This window comes from Pseudozyma flocculosa (genome assembly GCF_000417875.1).
Source record: "Pseudozyma flocculosa PF-1 unplaced genomic scaffold scaffold00003, whole genome shotgun sequence".
NCBI classification, from domain to species: domain Eukaryota; kingdom Fungi; phylum Basidiomycota; class Ustilaginomycetes; order Ustilaginales; family Ustilaginaceae; genus Pseudozyma; species Pseudozyma flocculosa.
In genome coordinates this window covers 879,370-892,861 of record NW_006920871.1, presented here as the reverse complement: position 1 = coordinate 892,861, position 13,492 = coordinate 879,370, and the positions used below count along the sequence as shown (strand labels likewise).

The window sequence follows — 13,492 nt, the reverse complement described above, 5'->3', positions numbered from 1 at the left end:
GCCTTGGCAGTCTCACGCCCCTCCTTCCTCGCCGTTTCTCGAATCGTCGTCGTTTGTCGTCGTTTGTCGTCGTCGATGCTTTTGTGGTTGCTGAGGGCTGTTGTCGTTGGCGTTGATGCAATGTCGAATTGGTTGTTCTGATCGTCGATGTCCTCTCGAGCCGGGACTGAGGCTGGGCTGGGCCGGCGTGCGCGTCGAGTGTGCGCGGCTGCTGTGCGTGTCTGGCGCTGCCCTCTCTCTCTCCTCGCAACTCGAGATGCTAGAAGAGGTAGCGCGTGGCCTGGGTGATAAGACCTTCCACGACCGGAGTGACCGCCTGCTGCTGCTGCAGCTGCAGCTGCTGTGGCGGCGGAGGCTGGACCACGCTTCCAGCGGCGACAGGGAGCGGCAAGATGCGGTTGGTAGCGACGTACTTCCTCCTTTTGATCCTCTCCATCCATCTCGTCGCCGTCGCCGTCGACGTCGCTGTCGCCTCTTGCCCGTCGTCCAATCTGGTTCCGGCGGCGGCGGCGGCGTTGGCCGTGGCATCGCCGACTCGTCTGAGTACGACCTGCAAGAAGGGCGGCGTCGCATCGGCCTGCACTGGTACGGCGCTACCGGCACTCGTGGATCCCCCGTAGCCGGAACTTGGCGCAGCGACGGGGCCGCCCATGGTGGTGGTGGCGGTGGTGCCGGAGGGTGCAACTGGCGGCGCCAAAGGCGGGTAAACGGTCTCTGCTGCGTAGCCGCGCGACAAGAGGTAGGCGTCGTCGGCCTTTTGCCGGTCGTACTCAATCTGGCGCAGGTAGATCTTGAGGTCGGTCAGCACGCTCGTCATCTTGCTCGTGGCCGAAGCCGGAGGTGCCTGCTTGGCGGCCGCCTGCGTCTGTGGCCCACCGCCGCCGCCACCGCTGCTGCCGCCGCCGCTGCTGGCCTGCTTCGTCGTCGTCGTTCCTGCTGCTGCTGCTGCTGCTGCTGCTGCCGCCGCCCTGGACGCCTTGGACCGGATCATCTTGTATCGGTACGTGTTGAGCCAGTCGAGGAGGGCGAGTGGGGGCGGCGAAAACTCGTGCTGCCGCAGCTTCTTGCGCCCGCCGCGGCCTGCCGCACCGCCAGGACCGCCGCCGCCAGCTGCCAGGGATGCGGTCAGGTCGGACGGCGAGGATGGCGAGGAGCTCAGCAGGTCGCTCAGGTGGTCGGCAGGCGACTGCGGCGAAGGTGTGGCTGACGAGGCTGAAGGGGCGGGATTCCGAGACGGCGCAAACAGCGAAGACGGAAGCAGGCTGGTCTGTTGGAGGTAGAGGTCCAGTAGGTCATGGATCGCCTCTGTGCAGGCAAAGACGGCGAGGTGAGAGGGCTGTCGTGTCAGAGGCTGCTTCCGTGCATCCGCATCAGTCGACGGCCCACTCAGACTCACCTTCGACATCCTCGACATGGCATTTGAGCTCCCTCTCCAAGCTGCTGTGCTCTGTCGTACGCGGTGCAGCGGTCTCTTCTGTGCTCGCCGTCGCTGTCGCACTCTCAACGGGGGGCCAAGCGGCTCGGCTGAAACGCTGCACGACGCCGCGAGCCGCCTCCTCGAGCGACTGGGCCTTGTCGGGTATCACTCGAGGATCCTGGCTGACCCCATTCTGGGCGGGTGGATGTGCAGGTGACGGCTGCGCCGGCGACGATGGAGGCACCGCGAGCAGGGCAGCTGCATACACGCTGGCGCTGGCGATGACGTGGGGCGGGTGCTGGAGCGGTGCAGGTGTGCGGAAGAGGTCGGCGGCCACCCTCCACGCGGTCCTGGCCAGGCACCTGGGCAGCGACCAGCGTCGGCAGAGCTTGACGACGAGGGCAAGCGTCGAGGGTGCGCACAGCTGGAAGTTGAAGCAGATGCTCTCGAGGAGCAGCTTTTCGAGCGCCATGATGCGCTTGCGATCCGTCTCGAGAACGGCGGGATCAATGTCGGTCTCAGAGACGGTGCCGATGGCGCTGGTCGAGGCCAGCGCCGATGCGGGGTCGGCGGAACGGGACGAAGGCGGCGCCTTGCGCTTGGTGCCGGCCACAGCGGCGGCCGCGGAGAGCGATGCGCCGCTGCTGGGGCCGGCTGCTGGGTCGTCGTCGCCCTTTACGAGCTCGGGGAAGCGGAAGGCGTAGCTGGCCAGCAGAATATCGCGAGCCTTTTTCGGCGTGTCGTTGAGCTTGGCGGCCAGGACGAGCGAGGCCAGCGCCACCTCGTGGAGGACAAAGTCGCTGGGCGGGTAGAAGAGGTGGAAGCGCTGGTAGGTGAGCTGCGCCGTGGCCGTAGTGCGCTGGGGGCTGTGGTGGGTGAATACGATCGATCAGGGAGACAGCTCAGAGTCAGCATCTTCAGCCTTTGTCACCATTCGAGGTTTGATCTGGAAAAGGGATGCTCACAACCCGAGCCTGGAGGCGACGGCCTGGATGAAGCCGGTTGCGATGTTGCGGTTAGAGTGCCATTTCGACTCTGCGAGCTTGTTTCCGCGCTGCTTGGCGTACAGCGACTCGAGCTGGCCTGCGGTGAAGTAAGGTAGGTAGCTGAGCGTCTGCGTGATGGGTGCTGCTGCGGCGGTGTTGAGCGAGGAGCTGCTCGCGGTAGAGGCGGGAACGGTCGAAAGGCCCGAGACTGCGGGGTTCTGCAGCGGCACCATGGTGCGGCGTGGGCGACGTCAGCAGCGTCCGGCGGTCCTCTGGGCGTCGGGATGCTTTTGAGCGTCGCGATCGTTTTGAGCGTCAGATGAGATGTTGCGGTGGCGTGTCCATGGCCGTCAATCGGTGAGGTGGGAAGGAAACAAAGAGATGGGCAAAGGCGCGGAGGCCTGGCTATGATGGAGGGGTGAGAAGGAGCTTGCAGCTCGCGGGGCGGGGCCAAGGCGGCTTGCTCCACTTTGCTCGAGCTGAGCACCTCGGAGCCGAGAGCTGGACCTGACTGGCGGCTGGCGAGACTCCGGCCGCGGCCCTACTTTGGCGCTGCAGCTGGCTGCTGCCACCCGATGAGCGCATCTCGCAGCCGATCTGTGGGCCGCCGGCGAATTTGGGTTGGCCCGGGATCGTCCTCGCAGCGCTTCTGTCCCTAGTCTTCTGACCCTCGTCTTCTGACCCTCGACTTCTCTCCCTCGTCTTCTGTCCCTCGTCTTCAAACCATCATTATTGCTCGTCGCGCTCGTCTGCTCTCCGACGCCGAAGACCATCTCACCATCCACCCAGCTTCGAGCTTTCACCCGATCCAGCCCCATCTCATCCCGCCATGGCATCGAGCAGTAGCAGCAGCAGCAACAGCGCGCCCTTCTGCCTCGTCAAGAGCAGCATCAATGTCGACGAGACGTTCGACGTGCCCCATATTGTCGCGCCGGGAGAGACCCTCTCGTCGACCGGCCTCACGTCGCGCCCCGGCGGCAAGGGCGCCAACGTGAGCGCCGCCATCGCTCTGGCCGGCGCACCCGTCCGCTTCTCGGGCGCCGTCGGGAGCGACGCCCCGTGGCCCCTCGACGAGCTCGCCTGCCGCGGCGTCGACATTGATGGCGTCGAGACGCTCAAGGACCAGCCCACCGGCCGCGCCTTTATCCAGATCGCCGCCGATGGCGAAAACTCGATCGTGCTCCTCAAGGGCGCAAACTACGCCACGTCGTCGAGCACGTCGGACCCAGAGACGGTCTTCAGCTCGGCCCCCAGGCTCATCACCCACCTCGTCGTGCACAACGAGATCCCCCTCGCCGTCACCACCGCGTTCCTCGAATACGCCCAGAGGACCCGGAGCGGCGGCCAGGCGCCCCGCATCACGTCCATCTTCAACCCGAGCCCCATGCCGACGCCCGACGAGCTGCGCAGCTTCCCGTGGTCGGCCATCGACGTCCTCATCGTCAACGAGGGCGAGGGGTCCGAGCTGCTAAACGCCCTCGACGCCCGCGGCGCCGATGCCGTCCCCTCGGACCTGGTCCAGGGATCCGATGAGCGCTCCCGCCGCGTCGTCGATGCCCTCGCCGACCTCGAGGCGCTCAAGCACACGGCCTGGATCGTCCTCACCCGCGGCTCGCGCGGCGTCATGGCCCGCATCCAGGTCGCCCCCGCCGCATCGCCCGCGCAGCGCACCTTCTTCAGCCTGCCCTCGCCCAAGCCGAGGCAGGTGCGCGACACGACGGGAGCGGGCGACACGTTCGCCGGCAACCTCGTCGCCGCCCTCATGGGCGTCAACCTCTCCGAGTCGGCGGCACGCAACGCCGACGGCGATGACGTCGAGAGCGCAACCCAGCAAGCGTCAGCCGCCGCAAAGTCCGACGACCATGTCAACCGCGTACTCACCTGGGCATGCATGGCCGCCAGCGTCGCCTGCGAGACGGTCGGGGCCATGCGCTCGATCCCGAAAGCCGAAGACGTCAAGGCCAGGCTGGCATAGCACCCCGCGCGATGCCGGACGTCGAACCGAGAGAGGAATGCGTGATGGTGATGGGGGTCGGCGGGCCCCAGCAGGCGCGTGCTGCGCTGCGAGGCCCCCTCCCCGCGTCGTTTTTCATAAGCTGGCCGCCAGGTCAGTGGCGGGTCGTGGAACGTGATGATTAATCGTACACATGTGAAGAAGCCAGGGAGCCCGGTTCGTCGATAAGATAGAGTGGGAGAAGAGGAGATCGTTGCTGGTGCAGAGCGGATCGGCCGAGCGGCCCGGCGGCATCCGGCTCCTCCGCGAGGGTATGTACATGGGCCGAGGGGGGGATCGAGGAGGCGGGGGATGTTGACGCGTGTTGGCCGATAAAAGAGGATCGCGGGGTGGCCGAAGCTATGCCTGGGTGGCTGTCGAGGCCTCGGCGGCGGGATGCCGGCTGCTCGGAGGATACGATGAGGCGTTTTCCGTCTCGAGCGTCGACGTCTGCGTTGGTGCCAGGTGCTGCTGCTGCTGCTGTTGGGACGGCGCTGCGGCCGCCGACGATGCCTCTGCTGCGGCGGCGTCCTGCGACGCCGACGAGTCCGGGTAGTAGCTCGTCGACGACTGCTTCTGCAGGTCCGTGACCTTTTCGTTCATGTTGAGCGAGAGGCCGTGGTTGGGCCGCACGTCGCCCTCCTCGATGCTGCGGTTGACGTAGGCGTAGTCGTAGGCCCACTCGCCAATCTGGTCCTCGTCGACGCCGAGGATCTCGCCCGTCTCGCTGGCGCGGAAGGGCCCAATGTAGGGCGTGTGGTCGAGGACAAACATGATGAGGAAGGTGATGCCGCCGCACCACGCCGTGACGGCGGTGCACCAGGCGATCTGGTAGGGCAGCTGGATCCAGTTGCCGTCGAGCCAGCCGCCGGGGATCTCGGCGATGCCGTCGTTGTTGGCGACCGAGGCCTGGGCAAAGATGCCGGTGAGGAGGGTGCCGACGTAGCCGGCGAGGGCGTGGACCGAGAAAATATCCATGACGTCGTCGACGCGCATGGGGCCCTTGAGGACGGTGGCAAAGTTGGAGACGGCGGCCGAGACGACGCCGATGAGGAGGGCGGCGGGCATGCCGACGAAGCCGGCGGCGGGCGTGATGGCGACGAGGCCGGCAATGGCGCCGGTGCAGAAGCCGACGACCGACCACTTGCGCTCGAGGCGGAAGTCGAGGAACATCCAGGTGAGGGCGCCCGAGGCGGCGGCGAGGTTGGTGGTGGCCATGGCCATGGCGGCGCGGATGTTGGCGGCGAACGTGGAGCCGCCGTTGAAGCCGAGCCACCCGACCCAGAGGAAGACGGTGCCGAGCACAATGTGCGACACGTTGTGGGGCTTGAAGAGGAGGCGCTCGGTGCCGTAGCCGTGGCGCGGGCCGAGGTAGTAGGAGATGACGAGGCCCGTGATTCCCGAGTTGATCTCGACCGGTCCGCCGCCGGCAAAGTCGAGGACGCCCCACTTGAAGGCCCAGCCGGTGGGGTTCCAGATCCAGCAGGCGATGACGTCGTACACGAGCGTTGTCCAGACAAAGGTGAAGACGAGGAAGGGCCACACGCGGCCGCGCTCGCACGCGGCTCCGATGGCGATGGCGGGGACCAGGTTGGCAAACATGCACTGGTAGAGGGCGTAGACGATCTCGGGGATCTTGTTGTTGGTCTGCGGCATGGGGTCCTGGAGGACGTTCATGAAGCCAAAGTTGCGCATGTTGCCGATAAAGGTGCCCGACGTCTGGCTAAAGGCGAGCGAGTAGCCAAAGAAGAACCACTGGAAGCTGACGACGGCGAGGGCGGCGAGGGTGAGGAGGAGGAGGTGGAGCGCGTTCTTGCGGCGGGCGAGGCCCGAGTAGAGGTAGCCGAGGCCAGGGATCATGATCCAGACGAGGGCCGACGAGGTGAGGACCCAGGAGATGTCGCCCGGGCTGTAGGCGGCCACCTGGGAGCGGCCGGGCCCGTAGGTGACGATGATGTCGGTGCCGCCGGGCGCCTGGTTGACGGAGCCGGCGACGGTGCCGTCGGGCGCGTCGAGGATGCCGTAGGTGATGTTGACCATGGTGGCAGGTGGGGCGGCGAAGACGTCGTCTCTAGCAAGGAGGCGGGCGGCGATGCCGAGGTTTCGATCCGAGTCGGGCCGGTGGTGGATGTGGCTACGGCCTGCCTGCGACGTGCGAGCGGTAGTCTTTGCTCGCGGCGGGCAAAGGTTTCCTGTCTAGCTTCGCGGCGTCAGAAATGTGGCTACGAGGTCAAAAAGGCAGGCACCGCGAAAGAAGATGGCGGCGGTGGTAGTGGTGGTGGTGGTGGTGGTGGTGGTGGTGAGGAAGGAGTTTGCCGGAGCCAAGGGACTGGCCGTGTGCGGATGGGGGAGAAGGAACGAGCCGGCGGGGTCGGACGGTGGTCGTGGTGAGAAGAATGGACGGGGGGCTGAGGAGGGCGACCAACGGAAGCAAGGCTGGCCAGGGTGATGGTTTTGTATCAGCCAGGCAGCCCGCCAAGAAGCTGACTCGTCGTCGGTCGTCGTCCGTGGTCTTGGTCTTGGTCGGCGGCGGCGGCGGCGGCGGCAGATACTGCCCCCCGGCCACAGTCGGGCTCTGGATTGGAGGCGAGGAGGGGACCAAGGTGGGGAAGGGCAGTCGTCGGCCCATCCGGAATGCCAGGCAGGCCAGGCAGGCAGGCAGGCCGGCAGGCTGCAAGCGTGCGGCGTGCTGTTTTCAAACCACCAACCGAGCCAACACAGAGCGGGCGGACTTGCAGCGGCCAACGAGGACGACGACGACGTCGAGGGCGACCAGGACGACGGGGTGGGGCCTCTGTCTGTCTGAGCCTGGGTGCAGGCGGACGTGGTTGTGTGTCAAAGGCGACAAGGCAGGCGCGCCCGGCTGGCCTGCCTGCCCTTGACGTCGTGTGCAGTTTCCAGCCCGTCCATCCGTGAGCCGCCAACCGCCAACCGCCGGCACGCCCGCCCGCCTAGCCTAGCCTGTCTGCCTCGGCGCTGCCTTGGCTCAACCTCGCCGTACGTTCCTTTTGCTCGATCTGCCATCTGGCTTCCACCGTACCGTACGTTTGCAAACAGCCAGCGATCGCCCGGCTTTCACGCCATGCGATGCGTTGCCTGTGTTTTTGGTCTGCTTGCCATCGCATGCTGGCCGGCCAACCCTAGCTTGACTCGTTCGTTGTGTGCAAAGCGGAAAGCAAGAGTGGACAAAGCAACCGGCGCGGGGGGCGAGGGCGAGATGCAGGCAGGCAGACGCCGCATCCAGAAACGGCCTGCCTGCCCGTCCTTGCTTATCTCTCGAGCCAGCGTCGCAGCCGCCGCCCGCCTGCCTGCCTGGCAAGCCAGCAGAGGGGCGACGGGCTTCGGCCTGCCTGTGGGTCGGGCCATTTTCGTTTTTCAGGTTTTATCGACCAATCACAACGCGCCATTTTCGATGGCCGCCGTCGCCGTCGCCGTCGCCGTCGCCGCTGCCGTCGCTCGTCGTCACCGCCTCGCTCATGGTTTCGTTCACGAATTGGCGGCCACCGACGACGGGCGACGGCGAGCGATGGGGAAAGGCCAAGCGCCGTGGTTAGCGAGGGCTTGGCGTCCATCCAACCTTCCTTTGCCATCTTATACGGGAGGCAGCAGAGGACCAAGCTACCGGTAGCTTTCGGGCCAGGCGGGTGAGCCGACGCTGGCTGGCATCACCGGGCTGGCTTGCTTATCGCTCGCTGACCCCACCCAGCGGACCGACCCGGATGAGCATACAGAGTAGGCTGAGCAGGCTAGGCTCGAGACCACCCGCGACGATAAGCAAGCGAGCAAGCAAGGTGGAGCCGGACTGCCATGCGACCAGGGGCTCGCCCAATCTCGACCAATCAGAACGCGTCCCTCGGGCCCTTGGTCCCATCTCGCTCGCTGGCTCGCTCGCCTGCCTGTCTGCGGGCCTGCCTGCCTCCTTATCTTGCATGAGGGCAAGCTGCGCCTCGGTTGGCGGGCGTGGGCCAAACATCCGTCCAGCACCGCCTGGCCTACCGACCGTACCGCGTACCGTACCGGTACGGTATCGGTACCGATGCGTCGTCCCCGAACCACGCCGTCGGCGCACGCGTCCACCTCTCGAGTCAGCGATAGCGGTAGTTTGCGGCAGGCAGGAGCTCGTACGCACGCATGGCTGCCAATCTGGCCTCTTGTTTGGCTTGGCCTGGCTTGGCTCTTGGCGATCCCCGTCGGCCCGCTCACACACCCAGGTCGTCTGATCTCATCTCACCTCATCTCCCCCGCTCCCCCGCTTTCGGAAGCTTGCGGAACAGACGGCGATCGTCGTTCCTCGGCGTCGTCGTCGCCGCCGTCGCCACCACCGTCCGTCGATCGCCAAGGCCGCTACCTGTCGGTACCGCATCTTCGTGGCTGCTGCGAGATATCGCTAGCCAGATCGCGGGCCCCGCGTCGTGCCAAGCAAGGTTTCGGCACCGGCCGTGGCCGTCTTGGCGGCGACGTACTCACCTCGCTCGCGAGCCCACTCCTCTCGGATGGCAGAGCTAGGCGATCCCTCGCGAGCACCGAGGTCCACAACAGACCGCGGCGGCGGTGGAGCAGGCAACGACATCGTCTGATTGATTCGATAGGCAGCCGACTGCTTGCGCTGCGGGCGCGTCAGTCAGAGTGATATGGTAGGCTAGGTATCTGCCAGGGCGAAGCAGGCAAACTACGTGGCAGGCTGGTAGGCAGACGGAGCAAGCAGGCAAGTCCTCGGGTGTGTCGCAGCAGGCTAGGCTAGGCCAGGCCGAGTCGGGAGGTCGCAGGTTCGCAGGTCGACCTTAGATGCGACCAAGCTCGCGCTCGACGCTCTGGAGGCCCGCATGCAGCAGGCCGCCGTCGTGGCTGATCGACCTCCGCGGTCGGAACCGGTTGGGCGCTCGCAGGTACCGGTTGGGTCCCGGTGTGGCGGCCGTGGGCGTGGCGCAGCGCGAGTCGCTCGTCATGGCCGGGCTCGCCGTCGCAGAAGACGCGGCCATCGGCATCGACGCGGCGTACGCTTCCCGCCACGCCTCCATCTCGGTCGCCCCCAGCACCGACACGGGCCGGGCCTGGCCCAGGCGCTGCTGGTGGTGACGCTGGTGCTGGTGCTGGTGCTGGTTCAGAGGAGGATGGAGCTTGGAGCGCGACGCCGGCTGGGCGTGCGGCGACTGCAGCTGAGCGACCATGGCCGCCGTCTCGTTGTGCGCCAGTCGGATGAGCTGCTTGTTGGCCTGCGGTCGAGCGCGATCCAGACAGAGGGGGGACGAGATGCCAGGACGTTGGTTGGGTCAGAACGCAGCGCGCGGGGGGGATCGAGTCGAAGCCAGACCAGGCCAGGCGGGGCCGGCCTGGCCACTGCTGCTGCACGCGCGACTGGCACTACTCACTCGCCTCAGCCGCTCGAGCTCCTTGCTCATCTCCTCGACGAAGCGTTCGCGCTCGCGCAGCCGCTCCTCGAGCGCATCGGTGCGGTCGCGCCACTCGCGCTCGACGTCTTCGCGGATCTTGGGCGGCGCATCGGCGGCCTGGGCCTCGCACACCATCTCGAGCTCGCGGATCTGTTGCTGCAGCTGCCCGATGAGCGCGTCCTTGTCCGCCTCGCTGGTGCACGACGCCGGCAGCGACGGCCGCGAGGCAAGCTTGCGCTGCAGGCTCGCGATCCTCGTGTTGGCGTTGTAGAGCTTCTCCTGCAGCACGTGCGGCGGGTCAGAAAAGGCAAGGTGGTTGTGGCGCGCCCTGCGCACCGGCGAGACTGGTCGAGCAGTCCTTTGCTCGCCTCCGGGCGCACCGTCAAACTCGCCGCTGCCGTCATCATCGTCGTCGCTGTCGTCGCAGCCCTCACCGCCGTCACTGCCGTCGTCTTCGCCGTCGACGCCCCACCCCGGACGACTAGGCCGCCGATGGCGTCGAGGCGGTCCAGAAGCTGGCGCATCCGGTCGTCGTCGATCCGCGGCGTGGCCGCACCGCTCTGCAGCTCGGCGACCTTTTTGCGCAGCGCCATGGCCTCGTCGCGGTAGCGCATGATGAGCGCCTGCGCCTCGGCGCCGCCGAGCCCGGCCGCGTCGCCCTCGATCTCGTTGCGCCGCGCGTGGAGGCTGACCTTCTTGACCCGCTTGGCAAAGTTGAGCGTGCTGAGGCTCTCGTCGACCGCCGACGGGCTCGGGTTGATGGTGCACACCACCGCCACCCGCGCGTTGCCGCTGAGGCTGTTTTGCAGGATCCGCGTTAGCTTCGAGTCGCGGTAGGGGACGTGGGCGCTGCTGGCGTTGGCCCGCGCCGTCTTCTCCGACAGCGCAAAGATGACCTTGCCCAGGGTCAGGAGGCTCTTGTTGATGTGCGCCCCCTCGGCGCGGCGATCCGAGCCCTGCGAGACGTACTTTTCGGAGCCCGCCAGGTCGATCAGGCACAGCTCGCTCACGCGCACCTTTCTCCCGAGCCTCGATGACGCGTCGGCGGCCGGCATCGTCAGGTAGGCGCTGTCATCGCCGCCACCGCCGCCGCCGCTATCGCCAAAGACGCTACCGGCCGAGTCCGGACCGCGCTCCCAGCTCTCGATCGTCACCTTGAAGCAGGTGTGCGAGCGGCTGGAACGCTCGTTCCAGTCGGTGGCGCCGACGTGGCGGTTGGCCTGGCCGCGCGCCAGCAGCTCGCGCACCTGGCCGGGCGACGTGACAATCTCCTCGCGCAGCGGGTGGACGAACGTGCCCTTGCCCCCCTTGCGCCGGTCGTCGCGCACCTGCGGCACGTTGGTCGGCTCGAGCAGGTCCTTGACGTTTTCGTTCCAGATCTCGAGGTAGCTCGCCCGCAGCAGATACTCGCGCCGCGCCGAGCTCTGCCGGATGCCGCGGAAGATGTCGCGCACGGCGCGCGGGATGATGCCCTGCTCCTCGCCGCGCTCGTCGCCGCTCAGCGTGAACGTCTTGCCGCTCGCCGTCTGGCCATAGGCGAAAACGACGGCATCGTAGCCATCGAGCGCGGAGCGGACCAGCGGCCGCGCCACCGAGATGTAGACGGGCCGATTGGCGCTGCCGGTCAGCAGGCCGTCGAAGCTGAAAGGGCCCGCCGCGCCCTGCTGCACCCGCTGCGAGGCCAGCGTCGGCTCCAGCGACAGAGAACCGTTGACCGAGCTGGGGATCCACGCGCACTTTTCGCCGGGCTTCGGTGGTCGCAGGCTGGGGGGAGCGAGTCGTCGGGGACGGGCAGGAAGTCAGAAAGTGGTGTCAAGGCAAGGTCAGCGTCTAGGTCGGGCGGATCTGCGCCGTGTTGCGTTGGCCGGCCTACACTCACCGGACGTGGACCATGACGCTCTCGTGCCTCTCGTCGGCGCTGCCATCCCGAGGGTTGTTGGACAGGCCCAGCGATTCGCCGTCGGGATCCTCTGGATCGGCGTACACGAACGAGCTATCTGCGAGCTCCTCGTCGAGGTCGAAGCTCGCCGGCGATAGCGGCCCGTCCCTTGCACGGTGCCTCTCTGGATGCTGCGAGCCGACTAGCCCCATGCTGATCCCGAGGCCGCGCTTCTCGGGAGAGGCCGTCGACGAGGCGATCGTGGACCGCTGGTTGCTTGGCTTGTTGACCGAGCGCAGCCTCGATCCGACGCCTTCAGTCACCTTGGCCCTAGGCTTGCTGACTGAGCTGCTTTGCCGTTCGGGCGATGCTCGTCCGCTTTGCAGATCCTCGGCGCGCTCAAAAGACGAGGCCGCGACCGTGCTGGCCCGCATCGATGCGTGCGAAGCGGGCGTGCCAGGGGCAAGCGAGGTCATCGCCGTCGACGCCGCTGCCATGTGCGCCCTGCTGGCCGTCGAGCGGAGCGTCCGTTGCGGGGCATTCTCGAGGCCTGCATCTCTGGTTGGCCTGGCGGCCGAGGCAGACGAGCGGAGCGATCTCTTGGCTGGGCTGAAGCCTTCGCCCGGCGGCGCCTGCGCTTGCTCGGCGTTAGCGGCCTGGCTCGAGGCGAACGGCTTGGTAGGAGAGTGGGTGTAGCGCTCCATGCTGGTCTGGCCGGCACTTAGATCTGCGAGGGGAGGCGCCAGGCTGGGCTCGGGGATGTGTGCGAGGGAAGGGTAGGGCGTCGGCTTGGTCGCACCTCGACGGGGTGTCGGCATAAACAGGGGTCGTGGGGCGGAAGCGCTGGGCCGAGACGAGGGAGCACGCTGTTCGTCCTCTCGGAGATCTTCGAGGCTGACGGCCTCCCTGATCCGCGTAGCCGCGCGGCGGGTGGGCGTACCGGGGCTGCCGGCCAGGATCCTGGTCGAGGGCGATCGCGAGGGCGAGCGGTAGTTGTGGTTGAGCGACGTGTTGCCCGGCAGCGGCTTCTCTTCCGGGTTGGCCCTCGCCCCTGCTGCTGCGGCGGCGCGAAGACGGCTGGCGGGAGACAAGGTAGAGTAGGATTGCGGAGAGCACGGGCTTGCAGCCACGTCGTGAGGGTATGAGGCGAGGGATGCCATGCCCCTCGGTGGCCGCAGGGGGTCCTCGGCCTATTTCCGCGCTCCTGTTGAACGCAGAGGCGATGATCAGAGCGGTCCAGGTAGAGATGAGATAGGTATGCAGGCTTGAAAGGTGCGTGAAGTGATGACGGAAATAAAGCAGGCGAGTCTGAGCGAGGATGCGTTGAAGAGCAGATGGGTATGTGGCGGCTGCGGCTGCGGTGGCGGCGGCGGGTATGTGCCGAATCTGGTGTGGTGCCGGTCTATGGAGAGCTTGCTTTAGCCCGCGCTCGAAGGAGGATGGCTAAGCAGCGTAGGATGGCGGAGAAAGGAAGAGACGAGTCGAGATTGCCCAAGGAGAGAGGGGCAGGGGAGAGACTGACGAGGGGAAAAAAAGACACACACGCACCGGCCTGCAACCCCTCAGCAGGCCGACTGACCGACCGAGACCAACACAAAGGCCGCCGCCGCTGCCACGCGCCAGCAGCGCCCGCACGTGAAGCGAAGCCGAAGAAACCGCATCTTCGAATAACCTTCTGGCTGTCGCTTTTTGGCCGTGCCCTGTCCCCTTTTGTCCAGCTTCCACACGGCGTCGCTGTGGGGACCTGGGATTTCTGCAGAATCTGGTGGGTTTGTGTTTGCATTGCGTCCGGGGACAACGATATCGCTCGCTTTAGACACAGGTCGG

At 66.7% G+C, this 13,492-nt stretch overlaps 4 protein-coding genes across 4 annotated transcripts; 1 reads left to right on the top strand and 3 right to left on the bottom strand.

Annotated features, from left to right (window-relative positions):
* Positions 1-259: 259 nt before the first annotated feature.
* Positions 260-2,636, bottom strand: PFL1_01413 (uncharacterized protein; the record flags this gene model as incomplete). Its single annotated transcript, XM_007878915.1, has 3 exons — positions 260-1,305; positions 1,397-2,283; positions 2,383-2,636. 3 exons carry the CDS (start codon positions 2,634-2,636, stop codon positions 260-262), a joined length of 2,187 nt encoding a protein of 728 aa, XP_007877106.1.
* Positions 2,637-3,232: 596 nt separating this feature from the next.
* On the top strand, positions 3,233-4,378 carry PFL1_01412 (uncharacterized protein; the record flags this gene model as incomplete). The annotated part of the gene is made up of 1 exon (XM_007878914.1): positions 3,233-4,378. The coding sequence occupies one exon, from the start codon at positions 3,233-3,235 to the stop codon at positions 4,376-4,378; it is 1,146 nt and encodes a 381-aa protein (XP_007877105.1).
* A 378-nt stretch (positions 4,379-4,756) lies between these two features.
* PFL1_01411 (uncharacterized protein) lies at positions 4,757-6,436 on the bottom strand (the record flags this gene model as incomplete). The annotated part of the gene is made up of 1 exon (XM_007878913.1): positions 4,757-6,436. One exon carries the CDS (start codon positions 6,434-6,436, stop codon positions 4,757-4,759), a length of 1,680 nt encoding a protein of 559 aa, XP_007877104.1.
* A 2,741-nt stretch (positions 6,437-9,177) lies between these two features.
* On the bottom strand, positions 9,178-12,825 carry PFL1_01410 (uncharacterized protein; the record flags this gene model as incomplete). The annotated part of the gene is made up of 4 exons (XM_007878912.1): positions 9,178-9,609; positions 9,766-10,065; positions 10,221-11,550; positions 11,666-12,825. 4 exons carry the CDS (start codon positions 12,823-12,825, stop codon positions 9,178-9,180), a joined length of 3,222 nt encoding a protein of 1,073 aa, XP_007877103.1.
* Positions 12,826-13,492: the final 667 nt, after the last annotated feature.